The sequence below is a fragment of the Vigna unguiculata genome, chromosome 6 (assembly GCF_004118075.2).
Source record: "Vigna unguiculata cultivar IT97K-499-35 chromosome 6, ASM411807v1, whole genome shotgun sequence".
Taxonomy (NCBI): domain Eukaryota; kingdom Viridiplantae; phylum Streptophyta; class Magnoliopsida; order Fabales; family Fabaceae; genus Vigna; species Vigna unguiculata.
The window spans coordinates 23,553,244-23,570,754 of NC_040284.1; the positions used below are offsets into that span (position 1 = coordinate 23,553,244).

Consider the following 17,511-nt stretch of genomic DNA (forward strand, 5'->3'; position numbering starts at 1 on the left):
AAAGATAAAATTAAATTTATGAAATATGTAAATAAAAAATCATCTTTATTTATTTATATTATATATATATATATATATATATATATTATTTTTCTTTAAAATTAAAAATTAATTATAAAAAAATAGATAAAATTTTCATATTAATAATTCACTTTATTTAAAATGCATCTAATGTTAATATTTATTTAAAAGTTTTGCTTATTATTAAATATTTGAGCTATTAATATTTTAGGTGTATTTAAATTATCTATTAATTTTAAATTAAATTTTTAAGTGATACAAGACCATCAAATATTAAGATCAGTGCTTGATTATATTTTATCTCAAGCACTTAGAACCCTCATTTTAATCGCACACACTGTGCCGCACACTCATGCACACTTATTAAATTAACTCACACACGTAACTCACTACTGATGTTCACTCACACACTGCACTTTGCACTTATCAAACTAACTCGCATGCTTCAATAATCATACAGTGACGCTTCATTTATCATTAAGAACCCTCATGTAACTAGCATCTAAACCAACACGTTTGCCTGGGACATTATAAAAGAGAGGAGAAGAAAGAGAGAGAGGTTTTTTTCTGGAGTTTTGTGGGGGAAAATTCGAAGAAACAGACAAATGAGGGGGAAAAGGAAAGGAGGCGAAGGATTTTAGGAATTGGAGGGAGTGAACCCTAGCAGCACTCATGGCAGGATTTGGAGGAGTTCATCTTCTGGTCGCATCTTCATTCTTCTCCTGAGCCATCGCCATTGTTTCCAGTTCATGACCACCGTGGGAACCTCTCCACCACCGTTCTTATTCGTCACCATATCCATTTAAGTCATCTTAGCGGTGCTTGCTCTGTAATTGTCAACCGCACGTCGAGGAGAAAGAGTTCTAAGAATAGTAGAAACAAGGTTGAAGAGAAAAGAGCATTGAAATTTTGGAAACAGAGGAAGAATAATCACGGTACATGTTCTAATTTCTTGCTATTCATCAATATCCTGTGCATAATTGATTATTTTCTTTCGAATTTGGCTTTTGATGTTTGATTGTTATGAGTGCTTTGAATGCCAATTCACATTCTCCTATAATCAATCCACAAACACTACTAAAAATTATATACACAACTCAAATCTAGAAAAACCCTCATTAGAATGAAAAACAAAAACAAAAAAAGGAGAACAGAGAACTAGATGATTTTTTTTTTAAGATGAGAAACGTTGTGGTGGCTTGATTTCGATCACGAGTGGTATCGCCACGAATTTTATTGAAAGGATTTTGATTGTGCGGACACCGGCGGTTTCGGAGGTTGTCTCTAGCAATGGAGGCGTTGCCGGAGAATCTCGATGAATCTCGAAGTGGCACTGGTCAGCACTGGTCAGCGATGACATTAAGGCCAGGATTAATGATGAAGAAGGTGAGTCTCGTGAGGAAGAAGACCATTTCCGGCAACATCGCCGGATGCTGTGGTAGCCTTGGCCTGAATGACGGCTTGGAGACCATGGTTGCTGGTGAAGTTCCTCGACGGTGGCCGGATTCATAGTCGGTGGCGAGAAAAGGCGTGCAGGGACAACAGAGGTGCGTCGAAGATAAAGACGCAAATTGAACCTCGAATCGGAATGGACAAGAAGCTCGGAATGTGGATGACGTCGGAGTGGTTGCCGGTGATTGGTGATTGATGGTGGCCGGAGTTGTTATTGGTGGCCATGGAAGTGTCCTAAGAGAGGTTAGGGTTGGATGGAGAAGATGATGTTGTGAGTTGGTGAAAGGAGGGGCTGAGTGTTTGCTTTAGTTTTAGGGACTATGTATTAGTTTTAGGTTTTTTATGTTTTCAGAATAAAAAAATAAAATAAATGATGAATAAGTGAAAAAATAAAAATAAAAAAGAAGAATAAAATGATGAACAAACCCCTGGCAGAAAAAGAATTGGATAAAAGCTAATTTGCTTTATGTACCCCCATTTTAAACTTCACACACTCATGTGTTAATAATTGGACTACACTCATGTTACTTTGCGCACCCTGTATTTTAATACCTGCATCCCTCGTCTCAAAGCTTACACATGCTCATACTATTTGCAGTTGTTTTGCTATTCATGACCCCTGCTTCATGTTTTTATCTAGGTTTTATGTTTTCACCTATAAATCCATTTGTCTCTTTAAATCAAAATTACGTTTTTTTATATTATTGAAAATTATTAATTATCAAGTCTTGAATTTACTTATTAATTATAATTTTCATTTAATATTAACTAAAATTTGATTATCATGTTAAATCTCGAACTTATTTAATAATTAAATATAAATCTTTAAATAAAATTTGATTATCAATGTAAGTTTCATACTTACTTAATAATTAAATCTAAATTCTTAAATAAAATTTGATTATCATGTTAAGTCTCGTATTTATTCGATAATTAAATATAAACTATTAGCTAAATTTAATTTTAATGTTAAGTCTTGGACTTATTTGATATTTAAATATTTCACTTTTAAATAAAATTTGATTATCATGTTAAAGTTCAGACTTACTTAATAATTAAATCTTCACTCTTAATAAAATATGATTATCATATTAAGTTTCGGATTTACTTGATAATTAAATATTTGATTATTAAATAAAATTTGATTATTATGTTAAGTCTCGAATTTACTTGATAGTTGAACTTTTTATATAATTAAAAAATATAATCATCATGTCTAGTCACGAACCTCCTTTATGATAAATTTTTTTTATCATGTTCAGATTCACTTGATAACTAAAAAATATATTAAAAAATTTAAAATAAATAATCAAATTAAGGTTTTCTAAATAATTAAAAAATGTTAAAAATGTTTTCTTTATTCATATTTTTGTTTGTTTTATTTGATTTTTGGGGAAAAAACAAATATTTGAAAATCTCATTAGTTTTGCACATTTAATTAAAGGGATCCCCTTAGAACGGACGGATGGGATGCTAATACCTCCTCTATCTCCATATGTAACCCACCCACTCCTGAACTCAAAATGGTTTCGCATACCATTCTTGTTTTAGGTTTTTCATGATAAATTATGGTGACAACTCCTGTTCTAAAATATTTATTTATTAAAATGATTATTTGGTCATCGTCCTGTTGGCGATTTTTAGGTTGCGACATATTGATAATGATCCAATTTCACTTTCAAAAGTCATTAATGGTGATGATAAGTGGTTAGATGCCATGAAAGATGAACTTAAATGAATAACACAATAAGACGTATGGAATCTTGTGGAATTGTCAAAAGGGTGCAAGAGAGTTAGATGTAAATGGTTCTTTAAGAATAAGCGTGACTCTCAAAGCAATATCGAACATTATAAAGCCCGACTTGTTGCCAAAGATTTTATTTAGAAAGATGGTATTGTCGATAAGAAAACATTTTTGCCAGTTTTTAAGAAAAATTCTTTTAGAATTATCATGACATTAGTAGTTTATTATGATCTTGAGTTGCATCAAATGAATGTTTAAACTGTTTTTCTGAATGGGGATTTAAAAGAAATGTTTATATGGATCAACAAGTAGGATTCACCGAAGAAGGAAATGAACACATTTTGTGTAAACTTAAGAGATGAATATACTAAAAATTCATATCGCAATTGGTCAGCATGGGAGATGTTCTGAAAGAGAATGTCCAAGCGAATGGTACTAACATAGAAGTTGATGTGATTGACATCTTGGTTTGCCGTCTTATCCTGGGTTGACTAGTGTATTTTGTAAACTCAACAAATATCCCGATGTCATGGGAATGACTCAAAATATAATATACGAAATACCCAAATATATTGGCCCGGATATTTGCCATAAATGTTCTTGGGTAATTCATCTTTCATTGCTTTGTTTTGATTATTTTTACTATTATTTATTAATTATTAAAACCAGTGCATGATATTTTAATGGTTGCTTGTCAAATAATTTAACAATGACTGAATTTATGTTCGGTACATGTTCAGGAATTCAGTCAAACACAGACACTTATGATTATTATTATTGGTGTTAAGTATTATTATTGTATTAACTTTTGTTGTTTGTGACTCTTGTTTCTTTCCTAATCTGCTTCTTTGATTCATAGACACAAGAATCATACCACACTAAGAGGGAACAATGGTTTTGCTAATGTTTGTGATTACGTGCAGGAATAGTAAAGAAAAAATTGTGCGAATAGATTAAAGATGGTACCAATTGGTCATGCTTCTGATGACAAGCAAAAAAAACGAGGCATTGTGTTTTCTATCTCTGCTTCTCCCCAATCTCCTTCATTATTGTGATTTTAATATATTGTGTTTCCTTTTCACATTGTTTAGTTTCTTCTCCACCAGCCTTTCCTGTGCTAAAAATGTTCATTTTTGTTTTTCTCTTCCAGACTCTGGAGAAATTCTTTCGGAGGAAGAGAAAAGTGTGGTAACTCTAAGAGAGCTCTTTGAAGAATGCATTAGTGACACTGACAAATCTCATCAACCACCTGAATTGGCTGGTGGTAATCCAAGTCCAACGACTGAGTTTCATCGGAGGAGGAAGAAGTTACTTAAACCGTGCAAAATAAGATCAATTGAGCACCTACCATCTTTTTCTCCAAGTTGTTTGTCAAAAAGAACAAAGCCTAAAAGCAAAAGCATTGGCAAAAACATTATTCAATGCAATCCACACAGTTCTAGAACTTTGGTGAATTTCAGTCTTTCTGATCTGAGACATGCAACCAACAATTTTAGCAATGGTTTGTAGTTTAACCTTATTCTCAAACCAGTTGTTTTTCTTGTAGTTTAGCTAGCTAGCAATAATGTAGTTACATTAGGACCAGGTAACAAGACATACCAAACTAGATAGAAATAAATTTAGAAAATTACAGCTTGTGTTTGGTTTAATGTCTCATATATATACAGTAAACTAATGTCAAAATTATGACTATAATGTAGAAACAAGTATTATATGCTCCCAAATTGACATGAGTCTATTATATGTTGCCTGAATGGATACACTAGACAAGATAAGATTAGAAAACAATGAATGCACTAGAGAAAAAATGAGTTTACTGTAACGTTAGTTTGATAAGTATTTGTTGTGTAGTTGCTATTAGGGAGTATGTTATTGCTTGATAAAAAATGCATCAATTTGACCATGTAGAATTTGTTCTTCCTTTTACTTGTAGAGAATATAATTGGAAGAGGTGGTTATGCTTATGTTTATAAGGGTAGCCTGCAAGATGGGCAACTAATAGCAGTTAAGCAACTGAGAAGAGGGACTGCTGAAGACAGAATATCAGTTCTTCTATCTGAGTTAGGAATTCTTGCTCATGTTGACCACCCCAATAATGCAATGCTTATTGGATTTGGAGTAGAAGGGGGAATGTACCTTGTGTTCCAATTATCTCCTTTGGGAAATTTAGGATCTCTTCTTCATGGTGTGTACTTGATTCTAATAATTGTACTATTTTCCTATGTGAAAGCTTTCTTCTTTTTTTACCATAGTACAAGTGTAAAGTATTTGTCAATGACCTATATTTGTTGGAGAATGGTGAAATCTCTCTGTACAAGAGCTATATTTCATTCAAAAAAGTCAAATTCAAGATCTTGCTTCAAAATTTTTTTGTTTGAATGTACTTACTGATTACCTTTTACTTTTTATGAAATACTTAGGTCCTAATAAAAATACCTTAGATTGGGGCAAAAGGTATAAAATTATTTTGGGGATAGCAGATGGCCTTCTCTATCTTCATGAGATTTGTCAAAGGCGAATCATTCATAGAGATCTTAAATCAGAAAATATTTTGCTCACGGAGAATTTTGAGCCACAGGTATTTATTAGTGAATATAGAGTTAATAAAATAAGGCATTGTTAACCTTGGCTGGTGGTGAAACTTTGCACTCTGACCAGTTGAAATTTCTCCAGATTTGTGATTTTGGGCTCTCAAAATGGCTACCAGAACCATGTACTCATCATATTGTACCAAAATTTGAAGGCACAGTGGGGTAAGCAAATACATACATACATACATTAAACTTCTAAACCTATATTTTGAGAATTAATTATCATTCTCATGACTTAACACTTCCCCCTCATCATTTAATTGACAGGTATTTTGCTCCTGAGTATGTGATGCATGGCATAGTAAACGAAAAAACTGATATTTATTCCTTTGGAGTCTTACTTCTGGAGATTATAACTGGGCGTCATGCTTTGGATCATTTAAACGACAGTATTGTGTTATGGGTAAGTCATTCTCCCAAGTCGTGGCTACGTCATATATCAACTAAGTTTTTTTTTTTTTTTACATATGTAGGGCAAATTTGCCCGGATATTACTAAAATGGACACGTTAGTAAAATATTATTGGTCATGAGCTAAGTTGTATGAATACATGACGACTTCTAAAACGAAAGTTATTAGACTACTTCACTTTTTCAAAAGTTATTATTAACACGATGATTTTACTTTTTTAGAAGAAGTCTTATAGCGTCTTCATAACTTTCCACTTACTTAATCTATGACTAGTAATATTTTTTTACTTGCCCATTTTTGTAACATTTGGACAAATTTGTTTATATATGTGGACAATATTTTGTTATTACTTCACTTTTTCAGAAGGAGTCGTGTAGAGTCCTTACGACTTTGCTTTTGAAGTCGTCGTTAGTCCACACGACTTAACTCATGATCAGTAATATTTTTTTGATTTTCCCATTTTCGTAATATCTAGACAAAATTGACTCATATATGTAAAAGAACCTCTAAGTTTACTAGCTTAGGGGACTCATCACATTGTGATTTCTTGTGTTATAGGCAAAGCCTTTATTGGTAGCTAACAATATTAAGGACCTTGTTGATCCTTCTCTGGGTGATGATTATGACTGGGAACAAATGGAACGTGTAGTTTTGACTGCATCTCTGTGTGTTGAGCAATTTCCTATCTTACGCCCCAGCATGAGTCAGGTAAGTATGCAACCTAGAACGTTGCAATACTGTAACCTTAATGATGATGAACTAAGATATTGTTTGTTCCTGTAATTATAACTATATATTAATTAACTTTGTTTTAAGAAAAGATTGATGACATTTTCTCTGTTGGGTGCAGATTGCAATACTGCTAAGAGGTGATGACTATGTCATGGAACATACTGAGAGGAGTAACAAGATGCACAAGAATACAACTCAAGGAGCTATCTAAGTGTTCTCAATTGGCTTAATCAGGTTGCCTTGGATTCTTGAGAACTAAGAACATCATATTAAAAACTTTATTGTGTTATTGTATCAAATTTGGATTTTCTGCTGAGCCTTCAAAATACACTTACACTGATGTATTGATTTTGATATTTTAAAATATATTAAAAACTTTTTTAATATATAACATCAGTGTATTTTGAAAGCTCAGCAAATGAATAATCCTAAAATCTGTTAAAGTATTTTGGATAACAACGGTTAAAGTTCCCTCCCTTTACATATATTGTTGTTCTACTTCCCGTCTTTCTTCTTAACAATCAAAGAGCCTAAAAAAGCATACATCTTATATAGCATTGAAAACTCAATATAGATACACTATTGGACCTTTTTACTTAAAGGAGGAAACGAGGGATATAAAAACTTACACTTAGTTCTTTGTTATTATTATGAAAATTGACTATCTACCAAACTAGGAGAAATCATCCTTAAATCTAGATTTTGTTTTTGTCCATTCTCTTTGTACCCGAGGCTAGTCAAGATCATCCAAGGTCTCTGAAAATTCCTTATTGTTTCTCACTTTCAGCTATAAAAATGGTGTGCTTTACTATAAAAATAGACTAGTATTATCTGAAAAAATTAATGTGGATTCCTATTTTGTTGAATGAGTTTCATACGACCACAAAAAGTCCACTCGGAGTTTTACCTTTTTTTTATTAGTATTTGTTTGTGAAGAGAGTTCAACCCACAACCTTTCTCACCTTTCCTTCTAATTTTACCACTAAGTCATTATTATATTCGACATCAAAGTCATGTGATATGTTTTGGTCTCATTAACCGTACTCATAAATATAAAATGATTAGCTATTGTTCAAATTTATGAACAAAAGTATCTCATATCTCGTACAATAATTTTTCAAACTTCAAACATCACACTCAAGTTTTTTCATACTATCTTTGTAAAGCATTATAATCCTTTCTTATCTTCTTTTAAAAAAGTATACACATTATTCGAGTCATTTCTTGTAACTATAATGTTAGAACATATTAATTCCAGAATACAACATTCTTAGCTCAAATGATCTTGTTCTAACTCCCCAACTTTTTTCACTTGAAAGCATTTCAAATAACATTTTCAATTATTTCGCACATTCAAAAATTATGCTTATCATTAAAAATAAAATAAAACTCGATGTGAACAATAAATATCATTCGCATCCGATGTTAGGTGCTACAAAAGCCACCAATGTTCAGTGCAAGAGATTCAACAGTATAACAAACAACCTCTTATCAGTCTAGAAAATAGATAAGATAAGATGTTTTCACATTTTATCAAACACATGTACTGCACAAAGAAACATATTGGTGAGCTAAGTGCATGACCAATCAATCAAGGAAGTTAGAATAAAATGTAAAGTGATCGTCCTTCGCATAGAAAAAAGTAATAAACTATAAGCATCAGCTTTTTCATGCTCCCTATCATTTCCTTGCTATACCCATCACTTATTTTATCACTTTAGGACTTCATTTTCCGGAACATAATAAACCATTCCGGAAATCAACCGCTTCCCCTCTTATGGGAAACATTTTCGGAGAAGTGTTAGATGGGGTGGGTGGTGAAATTTGAAGGGGTGCAAGAAGTTTTAGCCCTTTTTTAGCCCAAAAAATATGTATTTTCCTTCAAATCAAATAAGATCTCCCATACAGCCTTTTCCTTATCACCATAACTAACATAATGATCAAAATCTCCTCATTTAGAAAATATAAAATACATCAAAACACGAAACAAGTCACAGAAAACAAGGTTTGGATATTTCTCTACGAACAATTCGAACTAAGAGAGAGTAAAAGAAGTGGTGAAGAAATGTCTACGACAAGAAACATTACACATTAAGCTTTTCTTTAATTTCTTAGTTATTTTTGCAATGGGTTATGAGCTCACAAGGCTAAAAATTAGTATTATACTGAGTTATTTTATCTAGTGAGACTACCTTGATTAGTCATGAGTGTAGCTTAATAAGTCAAGTTTTAGGTGGGTCGAATCAATTTTTTAACAAAACTAAAATCTTATTAAAAGTTCCACATCGACTACATATAAAGTCAATTTACAATATATAAGTGGATGCAATTTTACCTTATAAACCACAAAAAAGACCTCTACAACATGTAACTATTCCAAAATACACTTCAACATAACTTAAGTATCTACACATCAACTTATATCATGATGTGTAAGAACTCCTCCATCAACTTCTCACTACATGTTAGACCATCAAGTAGAAATTTACTATACCTATCTTAATCATGTCCTCAAAACTCAATTTAGGAAAACTTTATACTTAACATGTGTAATATAGTTACTAGCTCAACATATTAATAAGAGTATTCAATTCAAACATTTTAAACAATCATTTATCAAAACACTCAAACAATCACAAACATAAAACTCAAAATATTGTGATCATGTTACCTTCACATTCAAATCATCTATCCTAAAGTTCTTTAGAAAAAACGTAAATAGCTTTCCTTACTTACGATGCATATCTTCAAAACAAACTTTTCAAGTCCAAGTAGTAAGTTTCTCAAAACTTAGGAATCTGAAACAAAGTATCTGTACATAAAAGTTTTCAAGTATAAATAAAAATAAGTTGAGAGAAATACTTTTCTCAATTGACCTCATTCAAGCAATCATCGTCTTTCTCTCCAAAAAAAGAATTGCTTAAAGTAAAATTTTCCATTCTAATAATTGGAAATCGTATAAAAATTATGATCTTAATTAATTAAATTTATTCTGAAGATGTGGAAAACATAATTGTTTTAGAAACTTTACATGTCACTGAAATGTTCCATTCCTAGAAAGAAGCCATTGGCAAATTGACATTTCTTCTTTGGCCCATGTTTGAAAGTTTTCTAATAAAGCAAAAACATGTGACCGATTTGATGTCTGAAATTTGAATTTGTGGCAAACTATTGCTCTGTTTGCACTTTGTAGTTCTAGTCAATTTCAATAATAGAAAACCTTAATCTTAAAGAAAAAAAATGACCAATGGCACAGAAGGATCTCTTTTTCTTTATCGCTTTACTTTTCGCCATGTGAAGTGACTTATTATGGAGCCAATGTAACGTGAATTCAAATTTGTGATTACCATATTTTTGCTATTTAATGAATTTATGTTCAAGTTTCAGAGTTTATAATATATGGATATAAAATTTCATTATATAAATTTTATATGTAAGATTGAATTAAACTTAAATTTAATTTTTAAAATGATATAAAAATCACTTAAAAATTTATTCAAATGAGATTTATTGTGTTTGAGATGTATATATTTTAGCATGAAAAATATATATAAAAAATTTCAATGTTCTAATCAAAATTCAAATGTGAATCTAAAAATATGAATAAATGGAAGAAAAGAAACTGAAAAGAATTTCTCTAATAATAACGAGTGAATCGAAAATAATCCATCACGAAAATAATCCATCACGATAGGCATGGATTTAGATATTGATTGAGATACATATGTTTGTTGTTTTGTTGGGGTGTTCCCGTGGCAATGTGCAGCAGTAGTAATAGGTGGAAATGTGTCAAATAATGGTGCCACAGTTGTGGTTGTCTCCACTGTGATGGATTGGCATGAAGAACACGAGATTGATTTGAAGTTCAAGACAAAGAGTGGTCAGTGTTCAAAATCTTCAATTATTATTTACATGTTATACACCATTCATTCCACTTTTGTACATCCAAATCCAACCTATAATGGTACTAATCCTCATCTAACATATAAGCAATGAAAATTTTATACCTATTTTCAATGTTTTCCATATGACACTTTTTGAAATTTTTTTAGTATCACTTTACTTTAGTTAATAATTCTCTCTCATGATATATATATATATATATATATATATATTTAGTCTGTTAACCTTGTTTGATGCAGTTTTAGTTAACTGAATATACTGGTTTTACCCATTTGTTTTCAATTGTATCACAAAAAAAAAGAGAGTAATATAGCATGTAATATATAATATGAGAAAGAAAATTATATGATTCATAATTCTTAGACTATTTTTTATTTTCTAACGTGATCTAATATAGATCATTAATTCTTGTAAAAAAAAAATATAATAATACATTAATTAATTATCCATGCTAAATCATATCAATCAAAAAATAAAAAAGAAAAATAAAAAAAGTAAAAGTCATTATTTTTATTCTATAAAAAAATGGAGAGAGTAGAATTTTGTTCGCATGATCTGCTGCTCCTGTTTAGTAGTCAGCGTACAGATCTTTGTTGTTACCTTGTTATTATCAACACACTCCTTTCATTTCTATTCTATGTATATGTATATATATTTATATTTATATTTATATATTGTGAATTCCTATCAATTCAATATTACATTTTTGTATTTTCTATAAAATATTACGTTTTTTTGCTGTTTGTTCTATTAAATATTATCATTGTATTATAAGAAAAGTTTAAAAGTCCTTAATAATACAGGTAAATTTAATATAATGATAACCCTATTTAGAAAGAAAATTAATTATTTTTAGTAGTTTATGGAATTATGTTAATAGTTTCTTATATTAAAAATCATAAAAGATAATGCTTTCGTAATTGATTGTAACTTTTTAAAAACAAGTCATATAAATAAATAAAATAGTATAATATGTGAATATGAGTGAGTGATGGGGCTCTAACAGACAGCTCGTGCTTATTAAGGCACGCCTCAACATGGCAACATTATCTATTATTGTTTACTCTCTCACTTCATGTCAATTTCATAAAATATTTATTAACTAAAATTTATTAGAAAATTTTAGCCACAAAACTCTTTTTTGAGATGACTGGTTTCCTAGAATGGATAAAATCATTTGGAATGACAATTTTCCAACTGCAAAAACTATTAATTAAATTAATCTCATCATCATAAGTAATTAATTAGATTGGTAAGAATTTTACTAATTCAACTCAATTCGCTTTATGATAATTTCATAAATTGAATGGACTGATTTACTAAATTTGATAAAATATAAAAAAAATTATTTATTTTCGATTTCGCATTCTAAGGCTTAAATTGTGTTCGTTTTAGTTTTCTAATCACTCCTCAATTTATTTTGAAGCATAGGGTTCTAATTTTGTAATCTATGTATGTAAGAACATCAATTTAATTCATTCCTGTTTCTATAAATTCAATTAGAGTCGAACTAAAGTGTTTTACATCGTTACTTCCTAATTTACTTCCTTTCATAGCAGTATTTCTAGCTAAGGAGTAGAGTATTTATAGTTATATAGACATGCATTAGAAGTTGCTAATCACTTAGTTTATTAAGTGGGATTTTTAGTAGGACAATTACTAAGGAGAAGATGATTGCATGTGATATCAATTGTCTTATGGCAGAGTTCAAGTGTGGATCGGGTCACAATTGAATCGTGGCGCTTGGCTTGTTACACTTTTAAGTAGAAGGAGTTGCACCCTGATTAATAGCTATAGTTTTTTGTCTAGTAATAAACGCTTAATCCTAACAATTGGTATCAGAGTCAAGACAGGTCTCCCGTGACAGAGACCAAATGGATTGGATCATAATTGAATAATAATTATAGTTGTTGTCTAGTAGTGAGCAATCATAACAATTGGTATCAAAATCAAGACCACGAGTTCAATTCCTCCTAAAACTATAGTAGTGGTTAGCATTTAGATTAGATTAATTTGGTAGTTAAATGTTTCCCTAACATAGTTTATATCTAAAAATTTGCATACCCAATTTCTTGCGTCATGTTAAGATTGACCCTGTATTACATTTGTAGAAAAAATCGGATTTTGATTATCGTCTTAGATAATAAAATATTGTATCTTAAAAATAACAAATAATCGATTAATATATCATAATATCTTAAAAATATTACATAATAAATTATTATTATTATAATATTTTAAATATGTAGCAAAATATAATAATAAATTATATATTTATAATACTAAACTAATTTTGTTTAGGAATAGAATCTCTAACAACATATTATTATACCATAAAATATTAATTATAAATATCTTTAAAATATTCCATAATATTTGGCGTATATACACTAACAATAAACTATCAATTAAAAATTAGTTAGTATTAACAAATCAGTTTTTTAGACCGTGTTAAATAAAAAATTGATATAATCTGTCAGACCTTAAGCCATCCTAAGTTATAGTAGAATATACTATGAAGAAAATAGAGAAAGTTTAGTTTATTATAATCTAAACATTATTGTTTAATGTTGGACACCTCACATAAACAAGTAAGAAATACTTAAATTAAATTCTTATTTCATTATCTTAAATTAAACTTAATCTAGTTTGAAACTACTTAGAAAATTTGAATCTTTTTAATTCTTTTTTATTATTATTTTTATCTAGGTGTTCAAAAAAATGTATACTTTTTAATTAAATTTTAACTATTTAATCTTTTTCGTCGTGTATAATGTGATTGTTATTTTGTTTATTTTTATACTATTTAACAATTTCAAAACTGAAATAAAATTGGAATAGATATTTTAAGAAAAATATTTTCTAGATTTTACCTCTGTGTTATTTATATTTTGGATTATAAAAAATAATACAATAACATTTAACTTCAAATTAATTAATTATTTGATCATGTTAAATTCTTGAATTTAAAATTGAAATATTAAAATTAACTTGTATTAATGAAGATTAGAATACTCGATGGTAGATTCAGCAAATAATGCATTAAGCAAATTAATAAATTTAAAATAAATTTTTGACAATTAACTTATTATGAACTATTTCAAAAACAAGTTGTTTATTCATTTAAAAATTAAAACACACAATAAAAAAGTTATTAATTAATATATCCATTTTACCAAAATTAAAATATATAATAAATAATGTGTTAATTAGCATAATCATTTTAGCTCAAAGAAAATATTTCTTTCTTTTAATAAGTTTCTATTCACATTTCAAGTTTCTGCTACAATAATAATAAACCTTTAATTATAATCAGCAATCTTATCAAAACATTCTATGTTAAACAACATAAATATATGATAAAGAGAAAAATATTCTATTATAAAACTAATATTAATTACCATGATAATGGAATATTCAACACCTTGTACAGACACACACACATGTTTATGTTTATGGGAAAAAAAACAGAGATTATTAAATTATATAAAGTAGGAAGTAGAAGGAAGACAACATAATTGCTTAAGATCTTGTAAGTTTAAGTTTGAAAAGAACAACAATGTATGGTTTGTCTCAGCTTCAGAGACAATTGGCTGAATTCACTTCTTCCCTGTTTGATGAGGTAAGCAGAAAATAAAGTTTCACATCTCATAAGCTATGTTCTTATTACTATTTTCTGTTACTGCATCTCTCTATTTTTTTTTCAAGAGGATTTGTTTCTTTGAGAAGGGTTTTTTGGATGATCAATTTAACGAGCTTCAGCAACTTCAAGATGAAAGCAACCCAGAGTTTGTGGTTGAAGTGGTCACTCTTTTCTTTGAGGATGCAGAGAGGCTTCTCAATGAACTCGCAAACACACTGTAAGGACACACCAATTTGTTCTTCTTATTCACACCAATCTCTTTCTCAATGAATGCTCATTCCTTCCCCAAACAGAGCACTGGATAACATTGATTTCAAAAGGATGGATGCTCATGTTCATCAATTGAAAGGTAGCAGCTCCAGGTAATAGTACGAGATCTGTAAGGTTGAGTTAAGTTTAAAGTTATTTTTTAAGATGGTTTTAGAATCATCTGAAACATATTCTAGTGAAATTTGTTATTTGTTAGATTTCTTGTATCATTCACTGTAGTACCGTTACTGAACTATCCATTAATATCTACTCTCACTTAACATGTATTCATATATATACCATATGTTTTGTCTCACAATTGATATGCATATGTCTCAACATAACGTATTTTAGATTTCATATCAAATAGAAATATAATGAATTTACCATGTTTAAGTGAACGTAAATCTCACAAAATATACTCATTTCAGCTTGCTAGAACTTTTAAATAGTGTAAAATTTGGAGGGTTTATTTTTATTTTTCCATAAGTTGGTGGAAGAAGGGTCAATCTGCTGCACCTTTTTAGTAAGTGATGTCCTTGTTTCATCACACTATTTTGTAACAGTTGCAAGGATTATTTTAGTTCCATTGCAAAAACACAAGCCCCACATAACTAAGGAAAATTATTTTTTAATATGACAAACTTTTGATAATACACATGTAATAACACCTTAATAAATAAAAGAAAAATTTAATTTAATTTAAAAAAAAGGTTTGATATATGTTAAAAAGTAAATTTTGTCGAACTTTATAAAAAAAAAAGAGTATCATACTCACATAACTAAGGACTTATATAATTTTTTTTACCCCACTTAGAGAGAAGTACATAAAATCAATGACTGAACTACCTTTTGTACTTAGAAACACAAACAAATTATTAAGTAGGTTCTGCTATCAGATAGTTCTGAATTACACAATAAATTCTTTAAAAAAAGACAGTTTCGTCATCCTTCCTTCTACAGCTTCAATGATTTTGAATGTCAAATGATTGAATCATATATGATACTGATCATGAGTATCAAGTGTTTGATACATAGTACATATATAGCAAAATTTTGCTTACTTTTCATCTTTGTGTTATAATAAAATATACTCTCCTGAGGATTCGACACAAAAAAAAAAAAAGTGTTTTGATAAGGTTATTGGATTGTTGGGAAACGCAGCATTGGTGCACAGAGAGTTCAGAAAGTGTGCATTGCCTTCAGAAACTACTGTGAAGAACAAAATGTTGAAGGGTAAGCTCTGAATAATTAACCATCAAAGTGTTTCTATATACTGTGTATATATTAACTGACACATCTTGAAGTTCAGCAGATGGTGCAGAGTTTTTTTTTTTTTTTCTTTTCTTTCTCAGTTTTAATATTTAGAGTAATCTTTTTTGAAATAAAAGAGTTTTATATATCTTACCAGATCTCTAGAAATATCATTGTAAATTTATATACTAAACTTTGGTCATGCTAAATAGAAAAATACATTTTGGTTTTCAGGTGTCTGAAAACCTTACAAGAAATAAAACAGGAGTGTTCCTTGATGAAAAGCAAGTTTGAAACTCTCTTTAAGGTAAGGGAATGGAGCATATAGTACTTTTACATTATGGCATATTTATACAAGTGCTTTTTTCACCAACTTAATATAACGATCAAACCTTAATAAAACATGTAAAGAAAAAAAAAATTATGCATTTATATCATACATCAAACTCAAAGGTGAAACATTTCGATTTGGATGTAATAAATCTGATTGTTATATTTTAATTGTAATATATGACTGCTTTTATACATAGGTGTAATTTTTAAGTTTTACTACTATATAATATTGTTTTAAGTAGGTACCAGTGTAAATACAGACATTGTCGTATTTGTGTGTAAGTATTCTTTAAATATACATGATATCATATTATTAAGTGATGATAATGTAATGTTATTAAGTTATAATATATAAAATAAAATTATATTTATCAAAAATAAAGTAAAATATATCAGAAAAGATGAGAAAAAAACGGTTGATAATTAGAGAAAAAGAGAAGAGCAGAAAGATAAACGATTTTATAAAATAGTTTGTAAAATTAACGGTCAATTTTAAAATTTTTTTATAAATAATTATATTTAAAATGGTAAAATTGGTATTTTGAAATGTGGACACAAAAGAGAAAATCATCTTTATATATTGTTATAAATAAGAGAGTTTTTATTAAAATTGTAATGCAAAACATATTTAGAGTATTTTGTAATACTGTTTAATTATGTAATTTTTCTGTATAAAGATTAGAGCATCCCTAATGTTATGTTATATATAAATATATTCATTTGTTGATAAAATAAAAATAAAAACTAAAGTTTTTATATTTCTACTTATGTAATTGTAGATGGAGCAACAGGTTTTTGCCTGCAGGAGGCTTGGTTAATAGGTGGTGATTGACAAGGGATAGTGAAGTTCCATTCAATTTGCAATAACCATATAAGTAATATTTTTCATCAACATTCTGTTGTAATTTTTTTTTATTTGTCTGCAAAGTAAGAAAATGACACCAAGTATGTTTCATGTTGCATTGTTTAACTCACTCTTTGTGGACATCAAAAAATTGTATGAAATTTACTTTAAGTAAAAATAACACAACACTTTAACAAAATGCATATCTAAATTTTAGTTAATTAACGACAAGTTTAGCTCTAATAAGAATTGAAATGGATTGAATCCTTTTACACTTAGTTACCATTCATGCCCAGTATATTTGAAGTGTGAGTTCTTAATTTACACCATAACC

The 17,511-nt window shown here is 29.2% G+C and overlaps 2 protein-coding genes and 1 long non-coding RNA gene across 3 annotated transcripts; all 3 read left to right on the top strand.

Annotated features, from left to right (window-relative positions):
• The first annotated feature begins 437 nt into the window (after positions 1-437).
• On the top strand, positions 438-7,441 carry LOC114187519 (receptor-like cytosolic serine/threonine-protein kinase RBK2). The gene is made up of 9 exons (XM_028075786.1): positions 438-956; positions 4,141-4,222; positions 4,368-4,718; positions 5,151-5,402; positions 5,638-5,795; positions 5,891-5,970; positions 6,076-6,211; positions 6,778-6,927; positions 7,070-7,441. Exons 2-9 carry the CDS (start codon positions 4,177-4,179, stop codon positions 7,160-7,162), a joined length of 1,266 nt encoding a protein of 421 aa, XP_027931587.1. The 5' UTR covers positions 438-956; positions 4,141-4,176; the 3' UTR covers positions 7,163-7,441.
• Positions 7,442-14,386: 6,945 nt separating this feature from the next.
• Positions 14,387-14,863, top strand: LOC114188543 (histidine-containing phosphotransfer protein 1-like). Its single transcript, XM_028077116.1, has 3 exons — positions 14,387-14,476; positions 14,584-14,714; positions 14,791-14,863. The coding sequence occupies exons 1-3, from the start codon at positions 14,414-14,416 to the stop codon at positions 14,861-14,863; spliced, it is 267 nt and encodes an 88-aa protein (XP_027932917.1). The 5' UTR covers positions 14,387-14,413.
• Positions 14,864-15,915: 1,052 nt separating this feature from the next.
• On the top strand, positions 15,916-17,182 carry LOC114187116. Its single transcript, XR_003605193.1, has 3 exons — positions 15,916-15,982; positions 16,235-16,307; positions 17,113-17,182. It is a non-coding gene; the product is annotated as an uncharacterized LOC114187116 (long non-coding RNA).
• Positions 17,183-17,511: the final 329 nt, after the last annotated feature.

Bases quoted from the DNA above. Each gene is read 5' to 3' on its own strand.
- LOC114187519 (XM_028075786.1), top strand. From the start codon at position 4,177: ATGGTACCAATTGGTCATGCTTCTGATGACAAGCAAAAAAAACGAG. The intron at 4,223-4,367 runs GCATTGTGTTTT...TTTCTCTTCCAG, and splicing joins TGACAAGCAAAAAAAACGAG to ACTCTGGAGAAATTCTTTCG. The intron at 6,928-7,069 runs GTAAGTATGCAA...TGTTGGGTGCAG, and splicing joins TACGCCCCAGCATGAGTCAG to ATTGCAATACTGCTAAGAGG.
- LOC114188543 (XM_028077116.1), top strand. From the start codon at position 14,414: ATGTATGGTTTGTCTCAGCTTCAGAGACAATTGGCTGAATTCACTTCT. The intron at 14,477-14,583 runs GTAAGCAGAAAA...TTCTTTGAGAAG, and splicing joins CTTCTTCCCTGTTTGATGAG to GGTTTTTTGGATGATCAATT. The intron at 14,715-14,790 runs GTAAGGACACAC...TTCCCCAAACAG, and splicing joins AATGAACTCGCAAACACACT to AGCACTGGATAACATTGATT.